Genomic DNA, 21,872 nt, shown 5'->3' with positions numbered 1-21,872 from the left:
CAACGGGATAAGAGGGGGGGTGGGGGTGAGCGTTTAAGACGAGATGTGCACAGCTCGCTCACTCGCTCACTCCGTCGCTCGCTCCGTCGCTCGCTCGCTCAGCTAGCGCTGGCCATACAGGCGGATCGGAGTCGTGGCTGGTGCCGGAGGTGCAGAGGCAGTACCGGGTCCGGCCGTTGAGATGCATTCTGGACGCTCGCGACACGCTCGGAAAATCGTGCACGTTCGATCGTCGAGTGGGCGGGCGAGTGTATGGGCGATTGGGCGAGCGAGTGGGTGGGCGATTGGGCGAGCGAGTGGGTGGGCGATTGGGCGAGCGAGTGGGTGGGCGATTGGGCGAGCGAGTGGGTGGGCGATTGGGCGAGCGAGTGGGTGGGCGATTGGGTGGGCGATTGGGCGAGCGAGTGGGTGGGCGAGTGTGTGGGCGATTGGGTGAGCGAGTGGGTGGGCGATTGGGTGGGCGATTGGGCGAGCGAGTGGGTGGGCGATTGGGCGAGCGAGTGGGTGGGCGATTGGGCGAGCGAGGTGGGCGGGCGAGTGTGTGGGCGATTGGGTGAGCGAGTGGGTGGGCGATTGGGTGGGCGATTGGGCGGGCGAGTGGGTGGGCGATTGGGCGAGCGAGTGGGTGGGCGATTGGGCGAGCGAGTGGGTGGGCGATTGGGCGAGCGAGTGGGTGGGCGATTGGGCGAGCGAGTGGGTGGGCGATTGGGCGAGCGGTCGAGTGGGTGAGGTGGCTGGGTGAGATCAGAGACAATGAGCCGGCACGGCTGAGAAACCGGGTTCAACCGCCAAACCACGGTGATGAAACCGGCGTCTCCATTGCAGCGCGAGTTGATGGTCTCAGTAGGCCAGCCACCGTCGAACAAAAAAAGCCTTTGTAGTTAAATAGTAAATTTTTTTATTTCATTTTGTTGAGTCCAGCTTTGAGGACTAAAATTTCAGCTTTACCGGTTGGAGGTTTCTTGAAGGGACTCCAGAAGTACTTCTGTGATGTCATCGTCTGGGGGACTGTCCACTGTGAGAGTTCCACGTGGATGTGTGTTTGTCTCTTGACGTGCTGCAGACATCGGTGCAATTGGACTACGATTTATAGCGGGTGACAAGACTTATTGTTTGGGATGGAGCACTTTTCAATTGAAAACTTGTGCCCTATTATTTCTAATAATGACAATTTAGTTTATACTTACACTATTTTTCTGTAAAACAACGTAAATGTTTGGTGTACATTTTGATAGATTTTTACAGACTTACTCGTGACCAAACGGTCGCGCGCTATTTGAGCCGAGTAAATAAATGAGACTTAACTTTCGTTCGGTGAGATTCGTTGAACTGGAAGATTTTGCACGCACTTAATTCTTTTCATTATTTTCGATTTAACCGACCTCATTCCACGCTCCACCACCCCGCAACTCCAGTCCTTGTCTTCCTGCCTTCCCCTCCTCTCCGTTAGCCGGCTCCGCGCCTGCCGAGCGATCCGTCGTGCGAGAGCGAAGGAAATCGCTCTCGCGCCTGCGAAGCTTTGACCCTCGTCCGCAACTGCTTTTGCCCACACCTTGACGCGACCAGCTGCGTCTTTCGGGATTGTCGTGGCCAATCACGGCTGCCGCTGAGTGGGCCGCCGCGTGAGAGTCGCGACGCCTTCCACCGTGAGCATTGGCCACGTGCGATCTATCGCACGCGGCCGACTTGCGCGCGGTTAATCGCTGCGGTGTGGACATGGTTTTAATTCTCTTGTGTGCACATCTTGGGGGGGGAGGCAGCTGCCGCGGTGTGCCGTGGTGGTTACGAGCACGCCGGCGTCGCCATCCAAAGGGGGCGACGGTTTGATTCCATCTGCAGATGGGACGACGGTGCAAGTTTCTCCAATCCCCCCCCCCCTCCACATCGCTTCCGTCCACCCAGCAGCAGTGCGAATTCATTTACCATCTTCAATCAATCGGCAGGTCGCACGTGGCGGGGGTGGTTAGAGTGTGCGGACGCCCACTTCTTCCATCACGTCTGGTCAATGTGGAAGAGTCGACCAAATACCGTCTGTACTAGAGGCCCTTCTGCCAGCAGTGGAATATGTAAGTCATTGCAGAGCTGCACCTTTACCTTAAAAAAAAATCTTGACACGTGCCGCATTCCGGAGTAGAGGCGGTGGCATTGTTACTTTTGTGTTTTTTCACTGTGAGGTTAAAAACCTGGGATGGATATTTTTTGTTGGTGGGATTGTGGATTTGAAAATGAATCTGCGTCCCTGCGTTCCCTGTTTGTGCCAAGTCGGCACTGTAAGCTGACGCGTCGTTATTTTAAGACAATGATTGAGTTTGGGTCGCTCGGTCGCTGATCTCACTGGGGGGGCGAGTGCCATCGGATACTCGGGGGTTGTGCTGCATCGCCAACAAAACGGTGACGCCGTCGATATTTTGATACAAAATAAGCGCAGCGAACAGATTCTTACCGATCCAGACCGAGCGCCAACTCGACGCGTTTGTCACGGCGCCATCTTCGTTCACTTTCGTCGAGTGGGAGCTCGCTCTGGCTTGATGACCTCTGTATGACCTACGACTATGATGCGTTTACGCAATCTAACCCAAAAAAAACCTGAATTGTGGATGATGTTTGTCGCGAAAGCCTACGTGTTGAACTGACCTGATGTAGGCTTAACACTTGGGTTTTTTTTGCAGCCGATATTAGGATCCGTAAGTGATTCGTGGGTTAGGCCACTTATTGAGCTGGCGAAGGTTTGTGGTTTTAAGACTGTCCACCACCCAACGCAGACAAACAAAATATAATGTCACGTTAATAAGCTGATACCTGGACCTTTTTATTCTGACTTCCTGAATCTGGTCCTGAAGATGCTTTTAATAACAACCCCTGTCATTATCTCCACCACTTTCATTTTAGGCACAATTTTACAATAGCTGTAAAGTGCCTTGGATTAAGGCGCTGTGCAAGACCACATCAGATAAGTTTAAAGCGAAACGTCGCAAATCTAATTGGGCTAAATCTGGCTGTGAGAATTCTTCACTGGCGAGTGAGCTGAAACAATCACCATTGGCCCGTTAAAACGCCTGTACTCGTGACCATTTACTTTGGCCGCGTCAGGTGACGGAGGGTCTTAACGACATGAATTGACCTCGGATAATTATCACGTGGCCTGCCCCAAAAAAAATCGATTACGGACCCGATATAGGTCAAACTGGGAGTGGGGGTACCGACAGCGAATGTTCAACCTGGGCAGTAAGACGGACTATCCGCTAGTTTCAAGAGTATCAGTCCATGAGGGCGATCACATTCCCTGGCCTTCTCTACAGCAGCCGTCTCGATCCTTGCCGCCAAGTTTGGCACGTTCACACCCTCCTCTTCCATCCCGGCGCGCGCACCCCTCTAACTCGTGGGTGCCGAACGCGTTCGTTGATTTGCGACGTCCGTCCGGCTTTAACGGAGGGGTGGGGGGGGCCGGGTGGATCGTGATAACTCGAGTGGAGACGCGATCCGTTAGGAAATATAACTCGCGATGGATTCCGTTCGCGCGAATTGTTCCGCGCTGGCGTTCGCCGGACACGCGAGCCTGTACTTTCCCTCCGATGTTTCTCACCATTGCAGGAGGAAGCGTTCCTTCCAATGCAGTTGCTTCCCACTTTGTTTACACTGCGCCGAGCGCACGGACGGCGTTGCGCGTTCATGATTTAACACAGAACACGGTTGCATGATTTTCATTTTGAAAAATGTCTCATTTTCATATTAAGCTTTGAGTGTATGTTTGTGCCACAGTTCGGTGTACCTAGTATGGCACTAGGCTGTCGCAGACCTGCAGAGTTGAGCTGCAGGCCTCGCCACGGGTGCAGCGCCAGGCCCCTCGGGGAACCCGTTCCGAAACCGAGGGCCGGCCGGTCGCTCGTGCCATCGACGCCATCCAAAAAGTCGCACGGCAAACGAGAACGCGCCGTTTACACCGAGCGTACAGAGGGCCTTTGCCAGAGTCACGAGCGACTAGGACCCGTGCTTTATCGTTTTATTTGGCGAGTCCCGTTGAGCTAAGCAGCTCTGGTACAAGGACGGCCACAGCCCACTGTCGTCGGCAAGGCCGGCAGTGACACAGGACAACGCACGGTGGGAATGTGCAAACTCGCGAGCGAGAAAACAACAAGCTAATTGCCGGAGCGACAGAGAACGGTGGTAATATTAGAAGCCACGACGTTGTTGCCACGTCGAAAATAATCTCAGTGCGGATAAAATTCGTTCGCCGGGACGGGTGATGATTGTTTGCGGTTCCCCCGTTGCGTGAGTGCGAGGCCCCGTGACCGCCAGGGGCCGCGTGTGACGGAGTCGCGGGACATGCCGCCGCTGCCGCCGGCTGCTGCTGCTGGAGTCGCCGTGGATGTGGTTGGGGCATCGTGTGGAATTTCTGTCCGATTTCGTGATTTTTTTTGGATTAACCTGAAGGTGTGGGGGGGGGGGCACACGTTCTGCGCGTTGCATTTCATGGGTTCTCGTCGCCCACCCCCCCCCCCCCCCCCCGTGGCTGCAGGGGTCGCTGCCACTACCACAGTGCGAAATTGAATGAATCCATTGACCTGGTGGCGAGTTTATACCACGCACAAACACACGCGCACACCCTGCTACTCTCGTGTGTGTATGTATGTTGAACTTCTTTCGCACCGTACGTAGCTAACCGTGTTAATGCTTGGTCGGTCAGGTGTCCGTCGCGAGCAGAGGAGGCTTGCAACGCGTGAATTCACTGCTGGATGAGGCCCGCGTGGCGGGCGGGCGGGCGGGGGGGGGTTATTTTGGCCATACTTCACCGCGCTGGTTACTGCAGGTTGGCCAGCGTGGCGAAGACTTGATCACGTGCTCGGTGTTCTGGAATTCTTAACATGTGAGTGATCCATTTAGAGATACCCCGCTGATTTCTTAATGTACCTCAATGGCTGACTGAAGTGTCTGAGAGGAGAGTCATCTTCTTGGTTCTTTCGGTAAAGTCACGTAGAATGGAAACAATAAAAATAATAAAATAAAGCATAATAAAATCATTATGTTTTATTTTATTACTTTTATTGTTTCCATTCTACGTGACTTTACCGAAAGAACCAAGAAGATGAATCCCTGCAGTCACGAAAGCTTTAAATCGAAATTTGAGAGGAGAGTGTTGAGGGTTGTAGAGTGTTGAGGGTTGTAGAGTGTTGAGATGGGTGGGGCATGCATCGGGGATTTGAAATAACCCTATTGTTACCCTATTGTTTTTGTTTTCTCTATAATTTCTCGCTGTTACCTCGGTGGGGTATCTAGAAAAGGATCACCTCGTGTCAACTACAGGCCACGTGGTTTTTGTTTGTGTTTTTTCGGGCAAATTTCTATTTGTTACAATCTATGCCTCTGTGTTTGACCGAATGAGAAATGTATGCGGTTGGGGCAAAGTGTGGGTATATATTGGTGAATAATATGATTTGGAGGGCGGGGGGAATTGGGTATTTTGGGAAATGATTCTCTGGTATAATGCGGTGTAAATAAATAAAAAATATTTATTTTGAATCCCGTGCGTACAGAGGTGTGATCTTTGGGAGCGATGGAAACTCCCGGTGGGAATGCACCGACGTTTGGAGCCGATGACAAACTGGGTCACTTCTATCTCCTTGGTTCTTTCGGTAAAGTCACGTAGAAGGGAGATAATAAAATAATAAAAACAAAACATAATAAAATAATACAATTAATATTACAATTCTCACGACGTTTCGGCCACAACGCAAGCAGCCGTCCTCAGGTGAAGAACAGGTCTGTCGGAAAGACAGCGTCAGACCTGTTCTTCACCTGAGGACGGCTGCTTGCGTTGTGGCCAAAACGTCGTGAGAAATTGATTATTTTATTATGTTTTATTTTTATTATTTTATTATCTCCCTTCTACGTGACTTTACCGAAAGAACCAAGAACATGAATCCCTGCAGTCACGAAAGCTTTAAATCGAAATTTGGGTCACTTCTAGTTACAATTGCAACGTTTTCATTCGATCTCCCGGCACGGCACTTGATCACTTTCCCCAGCCTCCTGCCGCCTCCGTCCCGACCAGCAGCATTGTGAGTGGGCACGGCGGTCAACCCACGGCCGAATTTTAATTTGGAGTTTTCGTGACTGCAGGAATTACTCTTTGGTTCTTTCGGTAAAGTCACGTATAAAGATAAAATAATAAATTAAATAATAGCATACTACGACGTTTCGATTGCAACACAAGCAATCGTCATCAGGTATAAAAGAAATAGCAAACAAAAGTTTTCTGGTTAGATTTTTGTCGCTATTTCTTTTATACCTGATGACGATTGCTTGTGTTGCAATCGAAACGTCGTAGTATGCTATTATTTAATTTATTATTTTATCTTTATACGTGACTTTACCGAAAGAACCAAAGAGTAACCCTCGGCCGCTTTAAAAAAGCGTCTGACTCGGCGACGGAAGAGTAGGCCAAGTGCCATGTCTCTCTCACTCTCTCGAGTGCCCGCCAGCCGTGGGCGTGAGCGCTAATCCGACGCTCGCTCAGTCTCATCATGCCAGCCACCGGCGATCGGACGCCTCCTCGTCAATCTTCTGTTGCTACTACCAGTGACGGATTATCGTAGGAGCACATGTAGCTACACAAGTAGCTACATCACGTGTAGTAGCTGCTACAACACGTGTTGTAGCTGCTGCTACTACACGTGTTGTAGCAGCTGCTACTACACGTGTTGTAGCAGCTGCTACTACACGTGTTGTAGCTGCTGCTACTACACGTGTTGTAGCTACAACGTCACAAAGCTCTGCCCCCCCCCCAAAACCATATTTCCATTTTGAAATTGTAGTGCGTATTTAATGTGGCGCTGCACTCTGATGTTGTAGGAGTGTTGTTATAACAATTAGTGTTGTTATAACAATTCTATATTTATTTAAAGTTGCGCATTTTGATGTGACGTCACATTTCTCAACACCGGCGGAGCGGGGGCGGGGCAAGGGTGGGGGCGGGGCGAGGGTGGGGGCGGGGCGAGGGCGGGGCGAGGGTGGGGGCGGGGTGGGGGCGGGGCGAGGGCGGGGCGAGGGTGGGGGCGGGGTGAGGGTGGGGGCGGGGCGGGGGTGGGGGCGGGGCGAGCGCGGGGGCGGGGCGAGGGTGGGGGCGGGGCGAGGGTGGGGGCGGGGCGAGGGCGAGGGTGGGGGCGGGGCGAGCGCGGGGGCGGGGCGAGCGCGGGGGCGGGGCGAGGGTGGGGGCGGGGCGAGGGTGGGGGCGGGGCGAGCGCGGGGGCGGGGCGAGGGTGGGGGCGGGGCGAGGGTGGAGGCGGGGCGAGGGCGGGGGCGAGGGTGGGGGCGGGGCGGGGGCGGGGCGAGGGTGGGGGCGCGGCGAGGGTGGGGGCGGGGCGAGGGCGGGGCGAGGGTGGGGGCGGGGCGAGCGCGGGGCGAGGGTGGGGGCGGGGCGAGGGTGGGGGCGGGGCGAGCGCGGGGCGAGGGTGGGGGCGGGGCGAGGGCGGGGCGAGGGTGGGGGCGGGGCGAGGGTGGGGGCGGGGCGAGCGCGGGGGCGGGGCGAGGGTGGGGGCGGGGCGAGGGTGGGGGCGGGGCGAGGCGAGGGTGGGGGCGGGGCGGGGGCGGGGCGAGGGTGGGGGCGGGGCGAGGGTGGGGGCGGGGCGAGGGTGGGGGCGGGGCGAGCGCGGCCACGTGGTTTGGAGGCGGCACTTGCAGGGGCTGCGCCCACGTGGCCACTGCTCGTGACGCGGACCAATGGGAGGAGGGGACGGCGCCGATGCGCGCTGGGAAATCCAAAGCGCGCGTTCCAAGGTTACCCCAAAACTCTCTCTCTCTGCTGTGTAGTTACCCCTCTCTGCTGTGTAGTTACCCCTCTCTGCTGTGTGGTTACCCCAAACTCTCTCTCGTGCTGTGTGGTTACCCCTCTAACTCTGTGTAGTTACCCCTCTACCTATATGTAGTTACCCCTCCTGTGTAGTTACCTCTCTCTGCTGTGTAGTTACCCTTCCTGTGTAGTTACCTCTCTGCTGTGTGGTTACCTCTCTCTGCTGTGTAGTTACCCCTCTAACTGTGTAGTTACCCCTCCTGGTTAAGTTACCCCACCACCCCTGGTGTAGTTACCCCACCACCCCTGGTGTAGTTACTCCACTCCTGGTGTAGTTACCCCACCTGCTGTGTAGCTACCCCTCTAACCCTCCTGTGTAGTTACCCCTCTCTGCTGTGTAGTTACCCCACTCCTGGTGTAGTTACCCCACCTGCTGTGTAGCTACCCCTCTAACCCTCCTGTGTAGTTACCCCTCTCTGCTGTGTAGTTACCCCACTCCTGGTGTAGTTACCCCACCTGCTGTGTAGCTACCCCTCTAACCCTCCTGTGTAGTTACCCCTCTCTGCTGTGTAGTTACCCCACCACCCCTGGTGTAGTTACTCCACTCCTGGTGTAGTTACCCCACCTGCTGTGTAGTTACCCCTCTAACCCTCCTGTGTAGTTACCCCACTCCTGTGTAGTTACCCCGAGTGACTTGGAGTAATCGCGGCTCGCCGCTGCCATGGGGTCGACCCGACACGTGGCCGTGGCGGTGTCTGGAGGGGTGGACAGCGCCGTGGCAGCCCTGCTCATGAAGAGACGCGGTGAGACCGGCGTGGTGAAGTATGGTCACCGAGTCGCCCTCTCTCTGAGCCGTACACCACTGGGGAGACAAAAGCGGCCGGGCGTGGTGCTGGACACCCACCCGCTCGTGTTCCGTGCCGGCCTTCATAGGTGCTCGCTAACAGCACTTGCCCCAACAGCATGTTACAGGCTACACGGTGGGGGGGCATCTTTGTCTTTGGTGTCAATATCAAGAGTTGTGCCGTCACTAACGCGTGGCGATGATGCACAGGTACAGGTCCCGTTGACACCCACACACAACGTCTGTGCACACTCGTGAAGAACTAGAGCACTGCGTGGTGTGCCTACGAGGGAAAGGGGCGACGTTTCGAGCAATGGCCCTTCTTGAACGTGGCCCACGGGGGAGGAGGCAGAGTGTCCGGCGAGAGAGGGGGTGAGCCCCGATGAGAGTTTAATGAAATAAACTCAAATTTCGATTTAAAGCTTTCGTGACTGCAGGGATTCATCTTCTTGGTTCTTTAGGTAAAGTCACGTAGAAGGGAAGTAATAAAATAATAAAAATAAAACATAAATAAAAAATGTATTATGTTATTTATTATGTTTTATTTTTATTCTTTTATTACTTCCCTTCTACGTGACTTTACCGAAAGAACCAAGAAGAGAAATAAACTCATTTTTAAAAAAACAACGGCTTCATTTTAAAGTGCACTAGAAAGTAAATAACTCGATTGTACAAGGGGAAGTTGTTGACATCTTGATGACGAGAGACACGTGGCGCCTGCTTCTTGGGCGAGCGGATTCCATAGTTTAGGGACCGCTGCGTTTTTCACCTCCACAAAATATATAATTAATAAGCCGTCCATACAAAAATTGTAATTGCTTGAAAGGAGGCAATTAGTTGATTAATTGATGCCGATTTTAATACAGGCACGCATTGTCACCGGATCCGAGTACGTGTGCGACATTTGGAATTGATTGGGCAACAGGAAGAAGACTAACTTTTGATTACAAGATTTGACCACGACACTGCTTTCAAGTTTTTTGGTTTGGCCATGTTTGTTTGTTGTAGTACAGAGTTAGACTGATGGCCTTAATCTAAGTTGTCTTGTGGTTGTTGTTGTTGTTTGACTTGCATCCCACTGGGATGTTTGCACACAGTGTTGGTGTACGGTGCCTTTTCTGCAATATTTTGCTGTCTTTTCTTGGATTTTCTGTTTGCACTTAGTCACTATAAGATGTTTTCTTGTTCATGTTTTTTGTTTGTTGCGGTTGCACCCGATTCAAGAGCCGAATAGCTCACAGGGCTATACCTAATACATGAACTTGAACTTGAAGTGAAGTAAAACCGTTAAAAAACAACAACCAACCAACACCCGTTCCCCGTGTTCTGTGTCCCAGGTCACCGCGTGACCGGGGTGTTCATGAGGAACTGGGAGCGGGCGGACGAGGAGGCGGCTGGGTCCTGCTCCGGGGACCGTGACCGTGACGACGCACGCCGCGTGTGCGACCAGCTCGACGTGCCCTTCCGGGAGGTCAGCTTCGTCAAGGAGTACTGGCACGACGTGTTCAGGTGGGGCCCGACACCACCGCCACCGTTACCGCCGTCGCCACCGTCACCGCCACCGTCACCGTCACCACCACCGTCACCACCGCCACCGTCACAGCCACCGTCACCACCACCGTCGCCACCGCCACTGTCACCGCCACCGTCACCACCGCCACCGCCGCCACCGTCACGGCCACCATCACCGCCACCGCCACCACCGCCACCGCCACGGCCACCATCACCGCCACCGCCGCCACCGTCACGGCCACCGCAACCGCCACCACCGCCGCTGCCACTGCAAAAACCGCACCAACACGCAACGACCGTCTGCTCGCAGGCACCGTGGTTACAGCCACAGCTACCAGGCAAGGTCACCGCCACGACCGCCTTCACTATCACCCCTCACCCCAGAGACAAACACCACAACGATCGCCAACGCCGCGACCACCACCGCAGCTATAACCGGCAACGGCAGCAATTGCCACAACCGTGATGCCAGTCGATGATGTTAAGAACGAGGGCGATGACGACGGTTGAGAATGATGATGCGCATGAAGACGGCGGTGGTGATGATGGCGAATGACTGCGATGGTCGTAGCGATGGCAGTGATGATGACTGCGATGGTGATCGCCATGATGATGATGATGATGGCAGTTCTATCGATGAATGACGGTGACGGTGATGATGGCTCGTGCGGTGTGCGCGGTGCGTGCGGTGTGTGTGGTGTGTGTGGTTTGTGCGGTGTGTGCGGTGTGTGCGGTGTGTGCGGTGTGTGCGGTGTGTGCGGTGTGTGCGGTGTGTGCGGTGTGTGTGGTGTGTGCGGTGTGTGCGGTGCGTGCGGTGGCAGTGCGATGCTGAGAGGCTACGAGGGAGGAAGGACCCCCAACCCGGACATCCTGTGCAACCGGCACATCAAGTTCCACCACCTGCTGCAGTTCGCAATGGAGCGACTCGGTGAGATCATCCACCACCACCACCTTAACCACCACCTTAACCACCACCTCCGCCATCACCTCCGCCACCACCACCTCCGCCACCACCACCACCATCTCCTCCACCACGACCACTTTCTCCACTGCCACCACCACGACCTCCACCACCACCACTACCACCTCCACCACTACCACCACCACCACCACTACCACCACCACTACCACCACTACCACTACCACCACTACCACCACTACCACCACCACTAACACCACCACCACTACCACCACCACCACCTCCACCACCTCCACCATCTCCACCATCTCCTCCACCACGACCACTATCTCCACTGCCACCACCACTACCTCCACCGCTACCACCACCAACCACCACGACCACCACCACTACCTCCACCGCCACCACCACCAACCACCAACACCAACCACCACCACCAACCACCACGACCACCACCACCTCCTCCACCAACACCGCTACCTCCACTGCCACCGCCACGACCACCCTCACCACATTATTGAAGTTGTATTAGATAAGAGCTTAACACATGTTCTTGCATTGAGCTAGGTTATTCGGACAACTGTCAACGTCAAGAGCTTGGGAAGAGAGTCGATGGGAGGGGTCTCTAAGCGTGCGATGAAGGTGACAGGCAACGCCGCGTTGTTGCTGGGGTGGCTGCCGTAGAAGCAGTTGCTGTATCTGCCATGGTGTTTGTGGTGGTAGTTGTGGTGGTTGTGGTTGTGGTGGTGGTGGTGGTTGTGGTGTTTGTGGTGGTGGTTGTGATGGTTGTGGTGGTTGTGGTGGTGGTTGTAGTGGGGAGCGGGGGGTGTAGCGACCCGAGTTCGATTCCCGCTCACGGCCAACACCCGGTGTCGATTATCCGAACCGGTCCTGGGCCCTCCCCTAGGTCGACTCAGCCTCAAATGAGTACCCGGTGTGTAAACATCGCCACTGGGGAGACAAAGGCGGCCGGGCGTGGTGCTGGGCCGCCCACCCCCCCGCGCGCCGTGCCGCCACTCGTCGGCGCTGCTCGCTGACGGCACTTGCCCCCAGCGCTCGGTTGAGCCTCCACGGGGGATCTTGTGTTTGGTCGCCGTCGTGGACGGGCGCTGCAGGCGCGGACGCGGTGGCGACGGGCCACTACGCACGCACCTCGCTGCAGGAGGAGGCGGTGCTGGGCCAGACGTACGGCGCCGGCGGGGACCCGCCACACGGTGAGCGCTCGCTCTCCAACCTCCGCCACCGACACGGGTCACCGGATTCGTGCGCTGCGCTACCGCTGTCTCAGCCCACAACAACAACAGTAGCAGCCGCCGCCATTCGCCACTAAGTGGCGGTGACGTCACCACTAAGTGGCGGTGACGTCACCACTAAGTGTCGGTGACGTCACCACGGCGCTTGAGACCGTGGCCTGGCACAAGCGCCGTCACCCCGCACACACACAGACGGGCGGGCACGTGGACGGCAACAGCTAGACAGTTCAGACTTTCCCCAACCCGTGTCTCTCACCTCCCCGTGTCTCTCCCCTCCCCGTGTCTCCTCCCTGTGTCTCTCACCTCCCCGTGTCTCTCACCTCCCCGTGTCTCTCCCCTCCCCGTGTCTCCTCCCTGTGTCTCTCACCTCCCCGTGTCTCTCCCCTCCCCGTGTCTCTCTCCCCTCCCCGTGTCTCTCACCCCCCCGTGTCTCTCCCCTCCCCGTGTCTCTCTCCTCCCCGTGTCTCTTACCTCCCCGTGTCTCTCCCCTCCCCGTGTCTCTCTCCTCCCCGTGTCTCTCTCCCCCCAGTGTCTCTCCCCCCGTGTCTCTCCCTCCCCGTGTCTCTCCCCTCCCCGTGTCTCTCCCCTCCCCGTGTCTCTCCCCTCCCCGTGTCTCTCCCCTCCCCGTGTCTCTCCCCTCCCCGTGTCTCTCTCCTCCCCGTGTCTCTCTCCTCCCCGTGTCTCTTACCTCCCCGTGTCTCTCACCCCCCCGTGTCTCTCCCCTCCCCGTGTCTCTCCCCTCCCCGTGTCTCTCTCCTCCCCGTGTCTCTTACCTCCCCGTGTCTCTCCCCTCCCCGTGTCTCTCACCCCCCCGTGTCTCTCCCCTCCCCGTGTCTCTCCCCTCCCCGTGTCTCTCTCCTCCCCATGTCTCTTACCTCCCCGTGTCTCTCCCCTCCCCGTGTCTCTCACCCCCCCGTGTCTCTCCCCTCCCCGTGTCTCTCACCCCCCCATGTCTCTCTCCTCCCCGTGTCTCTCACCTCCCCGTGTCTCTCACCCCCCCGTGTCTCTCCCCTCCCCGTGTCTCTCACCCCCCCGTGTCTCTCCCTCCCGTGTCTCTCACCCCCCCGTGTATCCCTCCCGTTGTCTTACCCCTCCCCGTGTCTCTCCCCTCCCCGTGTCTCTCCCTCCCCTGTCTCCCCCTCCCCGTGTCTCTCCCCTCCCCGTGTCTCTCCCCTCCCGTGTCTCTCTCCCCGTGTCTCTCCCCTCCCCGTGTCTCTCTCCCCGTGTCTCTCCCCTCCCCGTGTCTCTCTCCCCGTGTCTCCTCCCCGTGCTCTACCGTGTCTCCCCTCCCGTGTCTCTCCCCGTGTCTCTCTCCCCGTGTCTCTCACCTCCCCGTGTCTCTCCCTCCCGTGTCTTCCCTTCCCGTGTCTCCCCTCCGTGTCTCTCCTCCCCGTCGTGTGTCTCTCCCTCCCCGTTTGTCTCTCCCCTCCCCGGTCTCTCCCCTCCCCGTGTCTCTCCCCTCCCGTGCTCTCCCCTCCCCGTGTCTCTCCCTCCCCGCGTCTCTCCCCTCCCCGTGTCTCTCCCCTCCCCGTGTCTCCCCCTCCCCGTGTCTCTCCCCTCCCCGTGTCTCTCCCCTCCCCGTGTCTCTCCCCTCCCCGGGTCTCTCCCCTCCCCGTGTCCTCTCCCCTCCCCGTGTCTCGGCCCCTCACCCCGTGTCCTCTCTCCTCCCCGTGTCTACTCCCCCCGGGGTCTCTCACCTCCCCGTGTCCTCGCCCCTCCCCGTGTCCTCTCACCTCCCCCGTGTCTCTCACCCCCCCGTGGCTCCCCCCGATTTCCTCTCACATGCCCCATAGTCTCTCCCCTCCCGTGTCTCTTCCCCGCCCCATGTCGCCCCCTCCCGTGTCTCTCCCCTCCCCCGTGTCTCTCCTCCCCTCCCCGTGTCTCTCTCCCTCCCCGTGTCTCTCTCCCCCCCCCGTGTCTCGCCCCCCCCCGTGTCCTCTCACCTCCCCGTGTCTCTGCCCCGTGTCCCTCTCCCCCCGTGGTCTCTCACCTCCGCCGTGTCCTCTCCCCCTCCCCGTGTCTCTCTCCCCTCCCCGTGTCTCTCACCCCCGTGTCTCTTCCCCTCCCCGCGTCTCTCCCCTCCCGTGTCTCTCTCCCCTCCCCGTGTGTCTCTCCCCTCCCCGTGTCTCTCTCCCCTCCCCGTGTCTCTCCCCTCCCCGTGTCTCTCTCCCCTCCCCGTGTCTCTCTCCCCTCCCCGTGTCTCTCTCCTCCCCGTGTCTCTCACCTCCCCGTGTCTCTCCCCTCCCCGTGTCTCTCTCCCCTCCCCGTGTCTCTCCCCCCGTGTCTCTCCCCCCGTGTCTCTCCCCCCGTGTCTCTCCCCTCCCCGTGTCTCTCCCCTCCCCGTGCGTCTCTGCCCACGTAGGTGTGCGGTTGCTCGTCTCCGCGGACCCCGCGAAGGACCAGACCTTCTTCCTCAGCCAGGTGCCGGCGAGCGCCCTGCGCCACGCGCTCTTCCCCGTGGGCGGCCTGCCCAAGGCCCTCGTCAGGCGAGTGGCCGCCCAGGCCGGCCTCAACCACGTCCTGCAGCGCAGAGAGGTGCGGCCGGGGATCGAACTCGGCACGTCGGCTTCGAGGGTTAAGCCAACCGAGCGGCGTGCTGCCGGCCGCGTCGCTTTGACGGGGGGTGATCCGCGTGGGGGGGCGACGGGCTGCGGCCCGATCACCGTGCAGGAGAAATATGAGATTGTGCGCGTGGAAACGTGGCTCGTGCCCGTGCCGCGCCGCTAACGCGGCGCCGCCTCTCGCTGTCTCCGTCCGCAGAGCGTCGGGATGTGCTTCATCGGGAAGAGGAAGTTCGAGAACTTCCTGCTGGAGGTGAGCAGAGCGCGGCCGCGACCGGTCGCCGGCGAACGCCCTGCGTGCGTGCGTGGGTGGGTGGGTGCATGCGTGGGTGGGTGCGTGGGTGCGTGCGTGGGTGGGTGCGTGGGTGGATGCGTGGGTGGGTGGGTGCGTGCGTGCGTGCGTGGGTGGGTGGGTGCGTGCGTGGGTGGGTGCGTGCGTGCGTGCGTGGGTGGGTGGGTGGGTGCGTGCGTGGGTGGGTGGGTGGGTGCGTGGGTGGGTGGGTGGGTGGGTGCGTGGGTGGGTGGGTGGGTGCGTGCGTGGGTGGGTGGGTGCGTGCGTGGGTGGGTGGGTGCGTGCGTGGGTGCGTGCGTGGGTGGGTGGGTAGGTGCGTGCGTGCGTGCGTGCGTGGGTGGGTGCGTGGGTGGGTGCGTGCGTGGGTGGGTACGTGCGTGGGTGGGTGGGTGGGTGCGTGCGTGCGTGTGTGCGCCCAACTTCTTTCGCGCCGTGCTCTCTGTGGTTCCTCCTCCTGCCGCCTCGGAGTCGTCCTCTCTATCTATCTGAGTCGTCCTCTCTCTCTCTGAGTCATCCTCTCTCTCTCTGAGTCATCCTCTCTCTCTCTGAGTCGTCCTCTCTATCTATCTCTGAGTCTTCCTCTCTCTCTCTCTGAGTCGTCCTCTCTCTCTCTCTGAGTCGTCTCTACGAGAGCGATGAGTGGATACCGTGCGGCGTTATAAGTTGAGGAGGATGCTGATGATGAAGGATGTTGATGATAGGAGGATGATGATGTTGATGTTGATGCTCATGAGAGGAGGAGGAGTAGGAGGAGGGGGAGGGGGTGCGTGGGTGTTGATGTCACTGTGTGTTCCCGTTGGTGCCAGTACCTGGAGCCCCGTCCCGGGAACTTTGTGTCGCTCGAGGACGGTCGCGTCTTGGGGCAACACAAAGGTGCACGGAGCCACGCTGGCAACAGCAGCGAGGACACAACACAGACACAACGCAGACACAACACAGACACAACACAGCACGTACACAGACACAACACAGATACAACACACACAACACAGCACGTACACAGACACAACACAGATACAACACACATAACACAGACACAACACAGACACAACACAGACACAACGCAGACACAACGCAGACACAACGCAGACACAACGCAGACACAACGCAGACACAACGCAGACACAACACACACAACACACACAACACAGACACAACACAGACACAACACAGACACAACACAGACACAACACAGACACAACACACAACAGACAATAAACCCTAACCCCTAACCCTAATTTGTGTGTGTGGGGGGCTGTGTGTGATGGGGCAGTAGTGGAGAGAGTGGAGAGTTTCCCATACCTGGGCAGTGTGCTTATGACTGGCTCCAGTTTAACAGCAGAGATCTCACTCCGAATCAGTCGAGCGGCAATATCTTTTCATCGGTTGCGTAACGCTGCTGTGTGGAAGGTACCTGGTCTGTCGCTCCCCACGAAGCTTCAAGTCTTCTCGGCCACGGTCATTCCCTCCCTTCTTTACGCTTGCGAAACGTGGACCCCCCTAATGGAGCATCTTCGCCGGTTGGAAACATTTAGGCTGGCCTGCCTACGATCCATCCTGGGTTTAACCAGGCTGGATTGTGTGAGGAGCTCATAAATCCTTGAAAGATCTGGACAAAGTCCCATCGGTGAGCTCCTCCGGCAGGCAAGGCTGCGTTGGCTGGGTCATGTAGCCCGCATGCCCAGCCACCGCATGCCTCTAAACAGCTTTTGTTCGGCCGGATCGAGGGGGCTAAACGGGCGCGGCACGGGCTAGAAAAGAGATGGAGTGATGTGGTACAGGATGACGTGGAGCTGAGTGGACTTGCCGATGACTGGTACCAGCGGTGTCAAGATCGGCCTCTGTGGAGGAGGCTCGTGAAGGACGCTACTGGGCAGTTGGAGGCAGTCGCCCTCCAGTAACAACGGAGGGCGGAGGAGCGACGCTCACAACAACGAGCGGAGCACCGGGTGGCTAAAGCACAGCAAGTTGGCACAAGTAGGGGGCACAGGTGGTGCATCAGCCAGTCATCTCGGTCATCTCGGTCAGTCGACCCGTGGCACCTGCTGGGTCTGCCCCGTGACCTCCTGCCAGCGGGCGTACGACACTTCACGTGGTAGCCTCAAGGTGCACATGGCCTGGCACAAGCGTCGTGGTGACGTCACCGCCACTTAGTGGCGAATGGCGGTTGTTGTTGTGTGTGTGTGACTGTGTGTGTGTGTGGGGGGCCCTGCAGGCGCGTTCCTGCTGACGGTCGGGCAGCGCGCGCGGATCGGGGGGCTGCGCTCGGCGTGGTTCGTGGTGGAGAAGGACGTCGATACGGGCGACGTGCTCGTGGTGAGTGACCTCACCTCGTCACTCACCTCGTCACACTCACCTCGTCACACCTCGTCACACTCACCTCGTCACACCTCATCACACTCACCTTGCCACACTCACCTCGTCACACTCACCTCGTCACATTCACCTCGTCACACTCATCTTGTCACACCTCGTCACACTCACCTCGTCACACTCACCTCGTCACACCTCGTCACACTCACCTCGTCACACTCACCTCGTCACACTCACCTCGTCACACCTCGTCACACTCACCTCGTCACACCTCGTCACACTCACCTTGTCACACTCACCTCGTCACACTCACCTCGTCACACTCACCTCGTCACACTCACCTCGTCACACTCATCTTGTCACACCTCGTCACACTCACCTCGTCACACTCACCTCGTCACACCTCGTCACACTCACCTTGTCACACTCACCTCGTCACACACCTCGTCACACTCACCTCGTCACACTCACCTCGTCACACTCATCTTGTCACACCTCGTCACACTCACCTCGTCACACTCACCTCGTCACACCTCGTCACACTCACCTCGTCACACTCACCTCGTCACACTCACCTTGTCACACTCACCTCGTCACACTCACCTCGTCACACCTCGTCACAGACACCGCGTCACACTCACCGCACTATCACTGCGCCACCCTCACCTTGTCACCATCACCGTCCCCCTCGCAGCACCCTCACCTCGTCACCCTCACCTTGTCACCGTCACGGCGACACTCGCAGCACCCTCATGGCTGTCACTGCGGTTCTCTGTCCCTTCCCCAGGCTCCGTCCAACGAGCACCCAGCACTGCAGCGCAGCACCCTGAGCACAGGTACAAAGACAAAGATCCCCCGTGTAGCCCCAACAGACTGGTGGGGAAAGTGCCGCTAGCGAACACCTTCGAAGGCCGGCGCGGCGCACGAGGGGGGGCGGGTGGCCGCCTTTGTCTCTCCAGTGGCGATGTTTTACACACTTCGCCAGGTACTTATTTGAGGCCGAGTCGACCTAGGGGTGGCTCAGAACCGTTTCAGATAATCGTCGCAGGTGTTCACCGTGAAAAGGGGAGCCGGTGAAGGGCACGGAGGGCGGCGGACGAGCGTAGCCCTAGCCGGTGGACACGGTGAACGAGCGGGGCCCTAGCCGGTGGACACGGTGAACGAGCGGGGCTCTAGCCGGTGGACACGGTGAACGAGCGGGGCCCTAGCCGGTGGACACGGCGGACGACGACTCGGGTAGAGAACGGCGCCGCGGCGCTCGGCGTGGGTGAGCCGAGAGGCTGGAGGGGTGAGGGCTGCGGGCGTCGCCGACGCGGATGTCCAGAGACGAGGGCGGGAGACTCGGCGGAGTGACGGCAACAGGGAGTTGGTGCGGTCCGTGGTCCGTCAAGGGAATGGTGGTGCCGGCAGTCGTGGCGTTGCGGGGAAGAGGCGGGGGGGGGGGGGGGTCACATGAGCCGTTGTCGGGTGACAATGATGACGGTGATGATGTTGATGGTGGCGATGGTGGCGATGGTGGTGATGGTGGTGATGGTGGTGATGTTGGTGATGGAGATGGTGGTGATGTTGGTGATGGGGGTAATGATGGTGGCGATGGTGGTGATGTTGATGGTGGTGATGTTGATGGGGGTCATGATGGTGGTGGTGTTGATGGTGGTGATGTTGATGGTGGTGGTGATGTTGATGATGGTGATGTTGATGGTGGTGGTGATGATGGTGGTGATGGTGGTGATGTTGATGGTGGTGATGTTGATGATGGTGGTGATGTTGATGATGGTGGTGATGGTGGTGGTGATGGTGGTGATGGTGGTGGTGATGATGATGATGGTGGTGATGTTGATGGTGGTGATGATGATGGTGGTGATGGTGGTGGTGATGTTGATCATGATGGTGATGTTGATGATGGTGGTGATGGTGGTGATGATGGTGGTGGTGATGGTGGTGATGGTGGTGATGATGGTGATGGTGGTGATGATGGTGATGTTGATGATGGTGGTGATGGTGGTGGTGATGGTGGTGATGTTGATGGTGGTGATGTTGATGGTGGTGGTGATGGTGGTGATGTTGATGGTGGTGGTGGTGATGTTGATGATGGTGGTGATGGTGGTGATGTTGATGGTGATGGTGGTGATGTTGATGGTGGTGCAGGACGTGTCCACTGGATGTGGGGGGCGCCCCCCACGGAGCTCGCGAGGAGCGGGAGGATGGAGGTGCTCGCTCGGTTCCACCACCAGATGCCACTCAGTGAGGGATCACCACCATCACCATCATCACCATCACCACCACCATCACCATCACCACCACCGTCACCACCGTCACCATCACCACCATCAACATCACCATCACCACCACCACCATCACCACCGTCACCACCGTCACATCCATCACTACCATCACCACCATCACCAGCATCACCACGGCCACATCCATCACTACCATCACCAGCATCACATCCATCACTCCCATCACCACCATCACATTCATCACTACCACCACCCCCATCACCACCACGATCACCATCACCCCCATTATCCCCATCACAACCACTACCATCACTACCATCACTACCATCACCACCACCATCACCACCACCATCACTACCACCACCACCATCACCACCACCATCACCACCACCGCCACGGCAGCTCCTGGCCGCCTCCGACCTGCGCGTTGTGGCTCCACCTCCGCAGAGCGCTGCACCCTGAGGCTCGAGCCGGACGGCTCCGCGTGGGTCGCGTTCGCCCAGCCAGTACGCGCCCCGCCCCTCGGACAGGTGGGGCACGCACGGACACACGCACGCACGGACACACGCACGGACACGCCGGGGACACGCACGGACACGCACGGACACGTAGGGACACGCACAGACACGCGGGAACATGCACGGACACACGCACAGACACGCGGGAACACGCACAGACACGCGGGGATATGCAGGGATACGGGAGGACACAAGGGGACACGTGTAGACGCCCGGAGACACGTGGGGACACACAGTTATACACGTAGAGACAAGCGGTGACACGTGGAGACACACCTTGGCATGCCCATGTAAACCCTTCACGTCACAGGTGCTCTTCACGTTGGCTGCCTCGCTCCTCCTCTTCTCTGCCCTCCCCGTGTCTCCCGCGTGTTTCTCCGTCTCACTGTCCCCATCCCCTTCTCTCTCCCCGTCTCCATGCCTCCCTATCCTCGTGTCCCCGTGGGCCCCTTTCCCATACCCCCGTCCTTCCGTCCCCCTTGTCTCCCTGTCCCCCTCTGTCCCCGTGTCCCCGTGTCCCCCTATCACGTGTCCCCCAGTTTGCCGTGTTCTACCATGGCGATGAGTGTCTGGGCAGCGGAGAGATTGTGCACGTGGGCCCCTCCGTCTACTCCTTGCGGCGGGGAGGGGGGGACCCCCCCCGGCACTGGGACCCCCCCACGGACACCGACCCCACGCACGCGCAAGCAGCCACCCTGCGCCTGGGAACCCCCTAGGCCCGCTCGGCCTGAAATGAGTTGCCGGGAGAGAGGTAGAAATAGACGCGTGTCCGGTACCCGGAACGCCGCGCCGCCGCCACCACCACAATCGAGACGTTTCCATCGCAAGGAATTTTTGAAGTGAAATATTTTGTTTTAAAAATAAAAGAACACGTGTATATAAAATGTCTAGATTTGAAGCTTTCGTGACAGCAAGGATTCATACTCTTAGTTCTTTCGGTAAAGTCACGTAGGTAAAAAATTAATAAATTATTGTTTTATTTTTATAAATTTTTATTTCATTTTTTACCTACGTGACGTTACCGAAAGAACTAAGAGTATATAAAATGTACCAATCAAATCCGTTGCGCGAGTAACGATCCACCGCCACCATCGCTTCCACGCGGACTCCTCCGCTCACGCACACTCGGTGGCGCAAACGCGCTTTGCCCCGACGCACCTGGCACGCCACGCTCGCCGTGTGGACCGAGTCGTCCTCACCGGCGCTCGGCGGCAGAGGTTACAACCGGGTACCCGATACCCGTACCCTACCCGATACCTGGCTACCCATACCCAGCCGGGTATACCCGATACCCGTACCCTACCCGATACCCGGCTACCCGTACACGGCCGGGTATGGGTACGGGTACCCGTTTGCGACCCTGGTACAGCCGGGTACGGGTAGGCCGTGAGTCACTGGTGAGTAACCGTTTGTCACTCATTTCCCAACGTCTTGTCTCTTTCTCACAATTCAAGTTCCTAGAATCAACCCACCCGCGCCTGCAACAGAGGTCGCAATCAGGTACTCGATACCCGTACCCGGGCCGGGTACGGGTACCCGTTTGCGACCCTGGTGCGGCCGGGTACGGGTAAGGAATCAAATCCCGTTTGCGACCTCTGCTTGGCGGTCGCTCTCCAATGTTGCCGTGAACT

General features: G+C 58.1%; 1 protein-coding gene across 2 annotated transcripts; it reads left to right on the top strand.

Moving 5' to 3' along the window:
• The first annotated feature begins 7,666 nt into the window (after positions 1 to 7,666).
• TRMU (tRNA mitochondrial 2-thiouridylase) lies at positions 7,667 to 21,478 on the top strand. 2 transcript variants are annotated; one of them, XM_061572988.1, is made up of 13 exons: positions 7,667 to 7,773; positions 8,448 to 8,589; positions 9,968 to 10,139; positions 10,964 to 11,070; positions 12,177 to 12,275; positions 14,677 to 14,849; positions 15,075 to 15,128; positions 15,974 to 16,040; positions 17,383 to 17,483; positions 18,268 to 18,316; positions 19,629 to 19,724; positions 20,171 to 20,253; positions 20,781 to 21,478. In XM_061572988.1, the coding sequence occupies exons 2-13, from the start codon at positions 8,508 to 8,510 to the stop codon at positions 20,955 to 20,957; spliced, it is 1,260 nt and encodes a 419-aa protein (XP_061428972.1). In that variant the 5' UTR covers positions 7,667 to 7,773; positions 8,448 to 8,507; the 3' UTR covers positions 20,958 to 21,478. The 2 variants fall into 2 exon arrangements, with proteins under 2 accessions (XP_061428972.1, XP_061428971.1); XM_061572987.1 differs by having other exon boundaries at positions 7,706 to 8,589.
• The last annotated feature ends 394 nt before the right edge of the window (positions 21,479 to 21,872 follow it).

The sequence above is a fragment of the Lethenteron reissneri genome, chromosome 51 (assembly GCF_015708825.2).
Source record: "Lethenteron reissneri isolate LAM-NWPU_2019-01 chromosome 51, ASM1570882v1, whole genome shotgun sequence".
In the NCBI taxonomy this organism is placed as follows: domain Eukaryota; kingdom Metazoa; phylum Chordata; class Hyperoartia; order Petromyzontiformes; family Petromyzontidae; genus Lethenteron; species Lethenteron reissneri.
Note: the sequence above shows the minus strand (reverse complement) of the source record. Positions and strands in the feature narration are given on the sequence as shown.

Excerpts from the sequence above, each read along its gene's own strand:
- TRMU (XM_061572988.1), top strand. The coding sequence starts at position 8,508 with ATGGGGTCGACCCGACACGTGGCCGTGGCGGTGTCTGGAGGGGTGGAC. Across the intron at positions 12,276-14,676 it reads CGGCGGGGACCCGCCACACG|GTGTGCGGTTGCTCGTCTCC; the intron begins GTGAGCGCTCGC and ends CTGCCCACGTAG. Across the intron at positions 17,484-18,267 it reads ATACGGGCGACGTGCTCGTG|GCTCCGTCCAACGAGCACCC; the intron begins GTGAGTGACCTC and ends TCCCTTCCCCAG.